Source organism: Argopecten irradians, chromosome 11 (genome assembly GCF_041381155.1).
Source record: "Argopecten irradians isolate NY chromosome 11, Ai_NY, whole genome shotgun sequence".
Lineage (NCBI taxonomy): Eukaryota > Metazoa > Mollusca > Bivalvia > Pectinida > Pectinidae > Argopecten > Argopecten irradians.
Window position 1 is genome coordinate 7929178 of NC_091144.1, and position 13942 is coordinate 7943119.

The 13942-nt window shown below is 33.9% G+C and overlaps 1 protein-coding gene across 1 annotated transcript; it reads left to right on the forward strand.

The window, feature by feature from the left end:
* Window positions 1-259: 259 nt before the first annotated feature.
* LOC138334674 (hematopoietically-expressed homeobox protein hhex-like) lies at window positions 260-12378 on the forward strand. Its single transcript, XM_069283334.1, has 4 exons — window positions 260-1148; window positions 9914-10101; window positions 10983-11033; window positions 11388-12378. The coding sequence occupies exons 1-4, from the start codon at window positions 719-721 to the stop codon at window positions 11565-11567; spliced, it is 849 nt and encodes a 282-aa protein (XP_069139435.1). The 5' UTR covers window positions 260-718; the 3' UTR covers window positions 11568-12378.
* Window positions 12379-13942: the final 1564 nt, after the last annotated feature.

Below are 13942 nucleotides of genomic sequence, written 5' to 3' on the forward strand. Positions count from 1 at the left end.
CCACCAGGACGATAGAAGTATTTACTCACCGTTATACACTGAAGGGGATCACTGTTTATCGCTGAGCCAATGTTTGAACAACATTCAAACAGAATTGCTTGAACTTTAACCTGAAAGTGATCACTTAAAGTAGAGATTGCCCCAATAGAAAGAGAGGACCGATACCCCTTTGGCCCGGTTCGACCATTAGCTCCGCCCACTTTGCTACGAATTGGGCGTGCATTGCCTATCCTGCGGTCCTATTGTTGTATTGCCACTTTATACTGATATCATTATGAAAAGCATATCACTAGCACAAGTGTTAATATCTAAACATAAAACAAGGCGCTTCAAACCTTCCGGATTCTCTTCTACTTGTGTTGGGATACGTGACAAGGGATACATTTACATGAATGATCTCATCAGATATTGTACCACCACTGCTGATCTTGTAACTCAGTAAGGAACTTAGAAACGACTGATGATAATCTGTCCATCATTCCGCAGCTGGAGGCGAGAAAAACACGTATTTGTATTGTGATACAACTTCCCTTGGTGTCAACATAGAGGTTTGATTGTGTCTGCGTAATCGTTAACAGTTATTATTAAACTTATTACAACCCGTGAATACACAAAATGGAAACAATATACAACACATAAAGGAGGAAAAATGAGAAAGTAGTTACATTGTGTCATTTTATAGATTTTACGTGTTGCCGTGGATACCACCAGGATAGAGATGTTGCATCCCGTCGCCCAGCTTCAACAACTTGTTCCGGGAGCAGTTCCCTCCCTATACTCTCCGTCCCACCTCCATCACCCTGCTGCTGCCGCCGCCATCGCATCCTTACACTCACAGAGCTCAAGCCCTCCATCAGGACAAACGTCCTTTTTGATTGACGATATTCTTGGCAATTCTCAAAACTGTCCTACTTCGTCTGGCTCCGGACTCCTCAAGCCTACTCCTATCAATCCTGCCCATGTGTCCTCGGCACCAGTGACTGCTACTAGCTTGTACAAACCCTTGCCAATGTACGATGCCAACACTCTCTTGTCTCATTCTTATTTCACATCGCCAGCGACATATCAAAATACTCTCATGAACCACATGTACTCCGTCCCTTATGCCAGACCTGAATACTACTTAGACCGACATGCATATGCAAAAGGTAGGTTCACTATTTAGCATTTATTTTACCTCCCTCGAAGGTAAGTAACCGATGTACATCCATTTATTCCCTGGCTAATACAATCGTGATCAATCTCATAGCAGTCTTTTCTTCGTCAGCTACTTTTCTTAGACGTACTTTGACATATGAAACGACAAAAAAGCTACGTGTCACATGTATATTTATAAAATAAGAAACTTCTACGAACGCACAAAGCAATACCATGAATACAGGAAAACGATCGGGTTTTTTTCTTCGCCTTTGGCGTTCAAAAACATATAATTTTCCTTTCTCCTTCCGGAATGATTTTACACATTAATAAATTATTCATATTTACTTTAGTTCGAATAACAATTATATTTCTTTATCGTTAATCGTTAACTTTTTACAAAGGCAATCGTTTTTATCGAAAGAAAGAAATAAATAACTATGGAATATATTATAAGCTACAGTGTAAAGCTAAATGCAAAGCACTTCGAAAAGTGTCATTGCACACTATTAAAATATATACACTTAACAAAAAAAAATTACATCAAGGCACTTGATAACGAATATGCATAAATTTATATATAATCGTATTATATAAGTGATGCATTTAGGAGTATATTACTTTGGACTTTTGACCCAGGTCGAAGGAGTGAAGTTGTTTTCCCGTATCGCTTTCCTCCTGTAACGGTAATTGAACGTTCTGAATGACAACAACAAACGACAAATTATAGCCCAGTATAGAAATCGACACCACATTTAATAAGTGTCCCTGTATATCAACTGTTTCCGAGTACTTAACTTCAGGCATCAATTAACTTTCCCAGTCGGAAATGCTGTTTGAACCCCTGTATCATGTGCTGTATTAGTAATCCTCAATATGTAGACAACTCAATGGGATAATACATGCTGAAAAAAGAAACACAGAATATTCTTACAGTATCATTTCCTTTCGAAAATATTCATGCAAATTTAAGTATAATTTCAGCTTTTACTAAGCAATATTCAAATATATCCCTTTGGGCCCTTCAACGCAATTCAATTCAATGATTCTGTGTTAACGATCAAGGGAACAGAAATTGTGCGTTTTGTATAGTATATATACTAGTGGCTCGTTTATTACATACACTTGTTGATAATATTGTCGTTATACAATGTTTAGAAACCAGATTATGGTAGCAAAACGTCTCTAAATAAAGTCTACCATAAGCCAATATATATGTATTATACAGTTAGGCAGAATTTTCAAATTAGTTTTGAATAAATCTCTTTTAATTATCTATTTTTCATCAGAATAATTATAATATAAGGATACGGTAAATATATGTTATAATCTACCATTGCCTGTTATCTTCAATTATAATGTCTGTCTTTAGTTAGTTACTTGTGTATCGCCTGTGTCTACCGATATGTTATCAGTAAAGAAGTAGTAATCACATCAAATTAAGTACTTAGTTTCGTACATGGATAGTTACATTACCAAAAATTACGTTTTAATACCTGTACAGTAACGTTACCGAAAATTACAATTGGGGATAATTAATACTCGGGAAGGTAAATTACCGAAAACAAGGGGTTTTGTACATTGACAGTTACATTACCGAAAATAAGTTTTAAAATACCTGGATAATGACATTAACCGCTTTGTATTTTTATACAGGGACAGTACATTTACAGACAAATAGGTTTTTTTTTATGCCTGTACAGTAACCTGACAGTTATATTTACCGAAAAATAGTTTTTTTACAGTCACAGAAACGAATGATACTTGAACTTGGTAACATTACCGAAAACTAAGGTTTTTATACTTGGACTGTAACATTACCGAAAATTAAGCTTTTTATACTTGGACTGTACCATTACCGAAAATTAAGGTTTTTATACTTGGACTGTAACATTACCGAAAATTAAGGTTTTTATACTTGGACTGTACCATTACCGAAAATATCTTTATGTCCGGACAATAATATAACTAAAAAGAGTATTTTCATACTCTATTACCAAACTATAGGCATCAAAGATTGAAAAATCTAATAAATTATAATGGGTAAATTAACATGTTTATGATAACTTTTTTATGTAATTTAATTATTGAAAATCACTGAAAAAATATTGGTTAGAAATTGTCCAATAATTTTGAATAATTGTTTACTGTTAAAAGTCATTAACTTAAATTTTGGATGTTCAATATGTTGGTAATTATGGAAAGCTGAAGACATTTTATTAAAGCGCAAATATAAAGTTACATGTACATATATTTAAGTTGAAATTACTAAATAATTCACCAAAGAAAAAATATAGGTTGCACAAACTGTCATTCTTATATATTTTACACAAAGGAAAAAAATAGTTTCCTTTAGGCAAATAAGATAACTATTTTTCGACATGTTAGGTTGATAGGTTAAATCTATGTCATCTCATGCAAAAAGCCCTAGACGTAGGGTGCCACTTCTGTGCTGGCAAGTCGTTGTTAATTGATAAATATGTACATAAGCGTTTATTTAACGGTATATAGCCAGATGAGATAGTAGTCAATATTTAACATTCAATAACTACGATTACCTTATGTACACTTGCTGCGTAAACACTTAATTCATGAAATGTGTTTTAATTTGTAATTCTGTATACATAACAACTACCTAAGATAAAGAGCATGTCTAACAGTATTTTGGCAGCAATCTTATCATTACCTGAAGCCTTGTTAGACGATACAAAGGAAATCGCAATCGCTATTAAACGATCACATCAAATCAATTAACATTCGTTTTTGGATATTACTTAATGAAAAAAAAATGATGTTTAATATATTTTATTTGCATAATTAAAAATAATACCATTGACCGTACATATGGAAACAATACTTATAAGATTGAAACATACGTTAATTCATTTGACGTTTAACTCATATTCGCAAAAACAAATAATGTATTACTGATGAAAATAACTACCACAAATTGATATTATTGTATCTATTATAAAACTATTAATATACTATCTCAGATTAATTTTTTGTTTCATTTTTTCTATGCTATACTAAGCTCTGTTAATTCTTATTTTTTCAAGCATCATATACAAGAAAAAAAATACCGTTTTTCACAGCTAAAGGGAAGAGTAGACAAATTGGTTCATTTTTTCCTTAAGAAATGTCTAATAGCGGTATGATTGCAGTAATCGTTAGCTGGGTCAACTGGTGGGCGTAAGTAGGTAATGATGAGTTTTTGTTGGAGTGTGCTTAGTGTGAAAACAGTTGTGTAGTCATTAATCCACATTATTATTCTACTTGGACCCTTCACTTCCACCATTTACATCAAGTATCGTCATAGTCTACATCCCATTTGACATTTGAACTCTAAGGACAAATAGGGTTTGACTTCACTTTGAAGCTATTTTTGCGATTCCTTTGAATCTATAGGGTTGATACACAATTGGTGAATATTTTCAGACAATATGGCGTTGCATAATATGTTTTCTTTTGATTCATACTTAAATTGCACTTGAACCCATTGTTTGGCACACGAGCGCACAGGAAACTGAAATATTAATTTGAATCTTCGAAAATAAACACTTAATATTTAAGGCGAGACGTTTGTTAAATTGACTTTGTTATTTTGTTGTACGAATCTTTAGCGTCTTTTTGTACTTAAAAGCATTATTTACCAAATAAATTATAATTACCATTAAATAACTATATTTAGTATTATATACTCGGCTGCACAAACATTTATTAATCCTGACTGAAAGCATTTCCTCTATATATTCAATATCTAAACTGCAGATTTGTTTTAATATACGTATATATCAATGATATATTAAAAGTGAAACAATTATGTCATTAGAAACGATTTAAGTCGTTTGTTTATACTATCTAATAAAATACTAATATAACAGTATAAAGGATGCGTAGCGTTTTTTGTTGGTGTTTTTTTAAATTAAAGTCTGTTCATATTTAGCATATTATACAAAATTACATATATTTGCTCCAGCAGACCATTCGTCATTCACGCTTTCTAACGACAACCAGTCATTAAAGCATACAAGTAGCGCTCTAATACACAATAAAGATGCGTACCACTTTAATACGAGATTCAAATCAAATACAGCATTTTATATAATTCTCTCTGTTCCGTCTTTATATTGAAAGCTTCTAAACATTAGAGTTCACCATGTGAAAATGATATTTAATCTAATACAACAATAGTCGTATAAAAGACATTGTTTAAATGATAAACATTGATAGTGTTTGAGATGTGTAGAGCCAGTACTGTGTTCTGTCGTGTTGGATTAGATGTAGTGCCTAATCGCCACTGAGTGATACCTCTGATGTATGTAATGTTGTGTACACAATTAGACAGCCCCGTACAGAAGAGCGTGTGAAACACGTATATTCCTCAAACAAGCAGATTAACAAAGAACACTCTTTCTTTTACACAAATTGTCTAGATATCTTAAACTGATTTATCAAAAAGCGAACGTACAACGTGTTACAGTTCTGACAGTAATCGGGTGTTCACCAACATCCATGAACGATTATCAAACGAAATTGTATAAATAATATCTAAATGTTGATTTTAGAATAAACATTTATTATACCCTATTAAGGATATTTTTAAGTTTTAGAAATAATTAAAGTATGGTGTAATATATACCTTGTAGTGCGTACTGCAATAATAATACTTTCTTTAAACTTAATTATCCCTAAAAGATGTTGAAGCATTTAGAATGCAATGTTCATGTTAGTCCTTACGATTCCAGGTATAGCTTGACTATATATTTGGTGGTCATATAAAATTGTCTTACATTTTTACTTTGGGTACTTGATACTACCTTTATAATCACATATTTCCTTATCGCGATTGCTATGTATTATTCTCAAAATAAATTCTTGTTCTATGTTGGTTTCCGAAGGTTTGACACTGAGCGTCTCTGCGGGTCAAACTGACATTAGCGTTATCGCTTATATAGAAAACTACAACAGAAATAATATGTTAAATTTAAAGACTAGAAGTTATCGGTAGTACTATTAAGGAGTTACAGACATTAATGTCGCTATCCATCTCCTAGCTAGTGGTTTCATTGGTAGCTTGACCATCAACCACGGCATGTACCCTAACCCCATGAGCGCCAGGCCGGCGACAGTGTCCACGTGTCCAGAGACGAGCACCTGTCGTAGTAATACCACGCGGGTATCAACTTAGTGATACTTTCGTTATTTATGTTACAACTAGCAATAGAACAACAATTAACAAGGATTGTTGGATCATCCCATTGATAGCTACACCTTAACAAACATTCTTATCGACAGCCAGTCAACAGTCGGCTTCCTATGTCCATTCATCTCTTTGTCACGCGCTATTGTCTTATCAGTGCGGTTTGACCAATCCGTGAGATTGACCACATATACCAAGTAACCGAAGGCGGTAAATACTCGGGACAAACGTGGTCCTTACTGGAATGTAAACATATCATGGTTATGTAAACGTTTAACTACAGATGAAAGACTTGCTCCACGTTAAATGAATGAAAGTTTGGCATTAATATACAAACTGAGTAAACTATGGAAGCACGGGCTTTTCGTTACCTATCTCTAAACAGGCCTTAGTAAAGCTATATCAGAGCTTATAGGCGATAATTACGGTAAAATGAGAAAATCGAGATTACAGCTATCGAGGTAGTCGTGAAGATGAAAAGTTATGATGACCGTGTTTATTTAAATCTAATCAAATATTTACTCATTTGCTACCAATATCAACACTTTGGAATACTTCCTATCACTGTTTTGCGTAATGCTAAAGATTAATGAAACTTTCGCTAGCAGTAACTGGGTTACGTTACCTTAGCAGGAGAGACGCACCTCATATTAGAAATCTAAGTCATCTTTCAAGCCGCTTTTTGCTTTTAAATGATTTGCTATCAGCATAATGGCACTGGCTAGACTACGCCAAATGCCTTAGCATTAACCGAAACAATTTTCCTAGCAATATTTTATAAAACGTGCAAGTATGCGAATTCCATTTTCAGCCGAAATCCATTCTCCTGCATATTGAACATTAATATTTTTGTCCAGTTTCAAGTGTCATATTTTTATTTCATGTGATAATATTAAGAAAGATTAATTGCTTCTCGAGAAAACCCATTATCGCAGCATTCATAAAGTAAATGGGATTTTAGAAGGACTTACAGAACAGCTTTCTTATTTGATGTTTTTGGCGATTGCGAGCACTTTGTATAGGTTCAAATTATTGTTTCACTCAAGTAGTGTTCAGAGGACCTACGAGGACTATCGCACCCGGCCATATGTCTATCCCGCGCGCCGGAATTTCACGAGTAAGTGTAGGACTATGAGATCAATTGGTATATTCGCAATCTGCAAGGCACGCGCTTCCGCTTGGTGGCGTGGTGTCGTGTGGCTATAAGAAGTAATTATTCTGGCATAGCGAGGAAACACGGTCATAAGCAGCCATGGCCGCACCGAGACAAAAGGATGACAACTTAGTCGCCAATTAACCTTTCAATTAAAACCATAATGTAATCACTACACAAGTTTTTAAAAAATTCCAAACTCTTGTGCTTTACCTTTAATGTAAGTTTTGAATATTTTCTAATTAAAACTGACCGTTTGCATTGTGATATGAACAGTTTATTTTTTCGTTGTTTCGAGATCAAGCTTGTAGGGCGTACGTTCAAGGTCTACAGTGGTTACACAGCGGAAGCAAATACAGTCTAAATTAGTCAAATACAGGATGATCAAACTCAGACGCTAAATATTAACCTTCCTAATCGGAAAAGTTTAGGAATAACCCTCTTTAAAGTCTCTCTGGCATTAGACAGTATGTCGCCTATTCAAGTACTGTTATTGTTTTCGTAATTTATAAGAATAATAGCCAACAATTGAAGAATTCAATTACCAGTTGTTACTGGAGAAACACTTAGGGCATTAAGAGCCTTTTGCTCATATCAAACAGAAGCTCGCTGTATCTTGTTGACATTTAGATCAGAACTCATTGTTCTAGATATCAAATTAGCCTTGGCAGAAAGTTTTAATTGATGCATAATCCTTTTGTTCAAATTAAGCTTTGAAAAACATACCAATTATAAATCATAAATGCTACTCATAGCCCTAGGGTGGACATGTGCTTTATGTGGTGGTGTCACAGTACTTCGGGATAGTAGAGGAAATTAATATAAAAATTAATGTGGTGGGTCCACGGTACTACGGGATAGTAGAAGAAATTTATAAATAAAATAACGTGGTGGTGTTACGGTACTTTTGGATAGTAGAGGAAATTTAAATATAAAATAATGTGGTGGTGTCATGGTACTTCGGGATAGTAAAGAAAATTTAAATATAAAATAATGTGGTGGTGTCACGGTACTTCGGGATAGTAGAGAAATTTTAGATATAAATGATGTGGTGTTGTCATGGTACTTTGGGATAGAAGAAAAAATTTGAATATAAAATAATGTGGTGGTGTCATGGTACTTCGGAATAGTAGAGAAAATTTAAATATAAATGATGTGGTGTTGTCATGGTACTTCGGGATAGAGGAAAAAATTTGAATATGAAATAATGTGGTGGTGTCATGGTACTTCGGGATAGAAGAGAAAAATTGAATATTAAATAATGGGGTGTTGTCATGGTACTTCGGGATAGAAGAGAAAATTTAAATATAAAATAATGTGGTGGTGTCATGGTACTTCGGGATTGTAGAGAAAATTTAAATATAAATGGTATGATGGTGTCATGGTACTTCGGGATAGTGGAGGAAATTTAACTGTAAAATGATGTGGTGGTGTCATGGTACTTCGGGATAGTAGAGAAAATTTAACTGTAAAATAATGTGGCGTCACGGTACTTCGAAATAATAAATGAAATATATATATTAAAAAATATGGTGGTGTCACGGTACTTCAGGATTTAAGAGGAAATCTATATATAAAATGATATGTTATAAAGGCACAATTGAAACAACGATATATTTGTTGAAATAAATTATAATTTCACTTTTAAATTCATTTTAAAGAAAAAAAATACTTTTTCAACTTGTTCTTGAAACAAACTTACTTTGACATTTGCAGTCAATAGTGACAGATATCAAAAATGATATCAAAATTAAAAAAAAAATCTTAATTAATCTATTTTGTTTAATTAATCATTTTTAACTATTTGCATGAATAGAGACTAACCATTACATTGACAATAGCGTCAAGACTTATAACGAAAACATACGTGTATCATTACTGGGAAGTTGTATTGAAGACACTTAGCTGACCCTCGAAATGACTAAACAAAATAATATGACCACTATCATCTAATATACACTGTTGAAGTGGCCAGTAATTGGTCTGATCCTAGTGACGAGGTACAGTTAAGTGATTCCGGTAAACGTTAAGGTAGCATTCAGTAATTATCAGATCAATATCCTGCCAAAGGTAAATCATTACTTACTATTATGAAGGTGTATCTTTTTCTTTTGTTAAGAGAAATTAACTAGCTCATTTTACAGCTGCTTGTATAGATAAAGCAACTGTGAACAATTATCACTCAATGTAATAGGTTATTAATATTTGAACAAAAACATCCTAATGTTTAAACGGTACAAAACTGCAAAAAGAAAACAAAACATAAAAAACATATATTATGACATATATTATGACATAAAATTCAATTTTCTGCTACCATACGTAATCGATGTAATTCTCTCTTTTTTCTGGAAAGTACTGGTGCATAACTTCACATGTTAAATGTAGCAAATGTAAACTTGAAACGTTTTTCTCCACAGCTGGGCCGAAACACTTCATGTGGAACTATCCTTTTATACAGCGACCTATGCACAAGAGGAAAGGAGGGCAAGTGAGGTTTTCAAACGACCAAACGTTAGAGTTAGAGAAGAAGTTTGAGGCACAGAAGTATTTATCACCACCAGAACGTAAAAGGCTTGCAAAGGTGTTGCAGTTAACAGAGCGACAGGTAGGTACTTATTTTAATGAAAGATGTGTAATTGTAATTTAGAGGCTTAGTTTAACTTCTTGATATGCACATCCGCTATGCCATCAAGATAATCATCGAAAATGTTTTGGTACCATGATTTGTTTCATTATTTCGGTATTTGGGATACCGACATAATTTACTTGATTGTTTAACGAGGAAATGTAAGACACTTAAAACTAAGAGCATTTTTGTTTATCAATTATTAGGCATGGGTCAAAGAAGTAATATCAACAGTAATACGGGATCCCCACAAACATATTTGTGAACGAAGTACTAGCAAATAATATATATGGGGCAAGGAAGAAATCCTAACCCCGTGGAAAAAAGATTGTCGAATCTTCGAGGCAGTCTGTCATAAAACACAAAGATTCAAAAATTAGTGTCGAATAGAGCAATTAAAGATCCTTGAATGCAGAACACTAATGTATACGTAGTTGGTAATGTTATAGGAGTGTCATTCTTATCATTTTGTTCTCTGCCGACCCTCGACTTTAGCTTTCCACAACTAGTTGTGAGATACACGGCATTGTGTGAAGGACTAGAGTTTAGAATGGTCTGAACAAGTGTCTTTGGCCGCTAGTGGCAGGTGAATGAAATCTGTCGAATGAATTATCGGTCTTGTCTGATAACCACAAGTTGTTCAGTCCGAGTTAGCTGTATCAAGTAACATATACCATGACGTATCACGACATTTTCTCCTAGGTCGGTAATACATCGACGCCAAGCTAACACAGTATGTCGATATTGTCACATATTTCAAACTTTGTTGAGATCAGGAGGCAGTATATTGACATGTGGACGTGATTTATACTTTGGATTAGCTTAAGTATCAACCTTGCGTTTTATTTCTATCTTTGCAGGTGAAAACATGGTTTCAAAATAGAAGGGCAAAATGGCGCCGTTTAAAACAGGTACATTTTATTTTGATTAAAACCGAATAAATCGTAGTTCAAACTATCATTAGATATCTAAAGCAAATATTGTTTGTTGTGGTTACATCTGTGTTTTGTCTTCTTACTTATGAACAATTAGTTATGTTGATACGATTGGAAATATCTTACGCCATTGGAATTATCCTACATTTCCGGGTGGGCGGAGTTCCACAGAGTATTTAATTATTGAAATGGCTTAGCCTTCTGCTCATCTTAATTAGTGAACATGAACTATTTTCAACCATTGTATATTAATATTCATTTAATGCTGTAAGTGTTGTTAAGACACATATCCTGGTGTGGCGTATAAACTCTAACATATTTTGGTTTTAGGAATCTCCATCTGGTGACAAACAGGACGATTCTTCAGAGGACAACAAAGAGGAACATTCGTCAAAAAGTGAAATAGATGACATGGACAGATGTACGTCAGACGAGGAAGAAGATTTAGATAATGATATGGACGATTCCGACGATGAAATTGACGTTGGGAAAGAATGCATCAGTAAATAGATCCGAGTGGACCATGTGCCCAATCTTTCTTATATAACAGTTGACATTGATACACACACGAGTTGTGTTTGTTATGGTCAAGATATTTGCTGAAATGACGGAAAGGTATTGAATCGAGAATCGCTTCATTTCGACAGATACATTAGCATTCGTTGGTCCCCTACTGCTTGTTCAATAAGAATTTACCTGGTGACACAGTAAAAAGACTCAGTGATGAACAAAAAACGTGTGATGACAATGGAGCGAGAACACTGGTGCAGGTAAATGAACAGTTGATAATATGAACAAATAGACAATAATGGAAAACACGTTGAGCGTTGATCTAAAAAAACTGAAATTGCAATTAAGTGCTTTGTAGTGCAGAACATCAAAGTGCTATTCATCGTCTCTCGGGTGTGACCTTAGAAAGGTTATAGTTTGTGTATATAGAATGACAGTTTTAGCAATAATTATTATTCTGTGAAAGATGTTCTTGCCACTGGGACAGATACTAAAGAATATGAAAACAACAAGATTTATGCAAAATGCATAATATTGTTTTCTTTATGCAAGATATGTTTATTTTCCTGAGCTATACGAACACAAATTAACAATAGCAATATGTTCTATAGAAAAAGGTCTTGGTAATGCAATGGACGTTATATCCGGTACCTCATTATTAACTGTATTTTTCAATTGTTTACGTGTATGATAAAATATATTTATATCACTGTTTATTTAAACACATTCATTGAAAAATATTACTTTGAAAAGCTGAATGTTTTTGGATGAATGACGAATGGAAAAGAAACAAAATAAAAAAATAAATTGAATACGATATAAGACTTGTTTTATTTCCTTCTTCATTCATACTTATTGCTCTACGAGCGATGTTGTGCTTTCCCGTAAAAAAACATCATGCCTTTTCACTAGGACGATATTACCGTGTATGAAATGCTGCACCAACGCCATGAACATGACCATTCGACGTACATGATATTGTTTCACAGTAACATGGTCATTTGGAGTACACGGTATTGTTTGACAGTAGCATGACCATTCGGAGTATATGGTATTGTTTGACAGTAGCATGACCATTCGGAGTATATGGTATTGTTTGACAGTGGCATGACCATTCGGAATACGTGATATGGATTGACAGTAGCATGGCCATGCAGAGTACATGGTATTGTTTGACAGTAATATAACCATTCGAAGTATATGATATGGTTTGACAGTAACATGACCATTCGGAGAACACGGTATTGTTTGACAATTACATGGCCATTCAGAGTACATGATATGGTTTGACAGTAGCATAACCATTCGGAGTATATGGTATGTGTTTTACAGTAACATGACCATTCAGAGTACATGCTGTGGATTGACAGAAACATGCCTTTTCGGTTTACATGATATGGTTTAAATGACAACGGTCGCCAAATGGGGATCTACCATACAGCCACACGTTAGAACCATTAAAACATACAAAATAATGCAATATACAGTAAGTGTAATCTTGAAATAATTCAAGTATTTTTGAAACGTTGTTATTCAGCCAAATCGTGGATGCTGCTGGTATTAAAAAATATTAACGAAAAAAACTAGCCAATAATAAATGTTGCGATTAGATTAAATATTGTAGCAGCGTAGGCAAGTTGGATTTTAAGTAATTGTATTTTATTCACTTAAGCATTGATGTCACTATTTTTTAATTTTATCGGGGTATGAAAAAAAATTGTTTGCAAACTGTGTGAATCCGCGTAGCGGATTCTCACAAAAGTTTGCAAAACAATTTTTTTTCATAACCCGATAAAATTAAAAAATAGTGACATCAATACTTACAATTAATTTTGTACTCTATTTGATAAAATGATGTATGTTTAAATGTAACATTATAGTGGTTTTTGAAGGGATTTTTTTTTACGAATCAATACGCAACGTCAATGTCTCTTTTTTTACGTCAAGATAACGTCGGGGTTTCGCGCCATTCTCGATTTTTTTTTCATAGTGGTATGCAAAAAAATATTGGCCAATCAGAAAGCCGGATTTGGTATGAAAACAAAGAAAAATTAATTATTGATAATTGAACAATATGTTACAAACTTTATACAGATACTGGACAGGAGCTAATGGAGTGATACTGTAAGACAAAAAAATGTAGTATTTGATTGTATGTCAAAGTTATATTGCATGTTAATTCACTGTAACGATATGTCACTTAAACATTTGATATTTGAACATTGACATGTAACTTGATGATTTAGCTCCCCAAAAGCATACATAAGAGAGCCGAAATCTAGGGATCATATATTCCTGGTTTTGAATAAAGCGCCTTCAATCACCACCATGTTCAGTGACTTCGGGTTTTGTCGAATTCCGAATCGTATCACGTG

Excerpts from the sequence above, each read along its gene's own strand:
- LOC138334674 (XM_069283334.1), top strand. The coding sequence starts at position 719 with ATGTTGCATCCCGTCGCCCAGCTTCAACAACTTGTTCCGGGAGCAGTT. Across the intron at positions 1,149-9,913 it reads CCGACATGCATATGCAAAAG|CTGGGCCGAAACACTTCATG; the intron begins GTAGGTTCACTA and ends TTTTCTCCACAG. Across the intron at positions 10,102-10,982 it reads TGCAGTTAACAGAGCGACAG|GTGAAAACATGGTTTCAAAA; the intron begins GTAGGTACTTAT and ends CTATCTTTGCAG.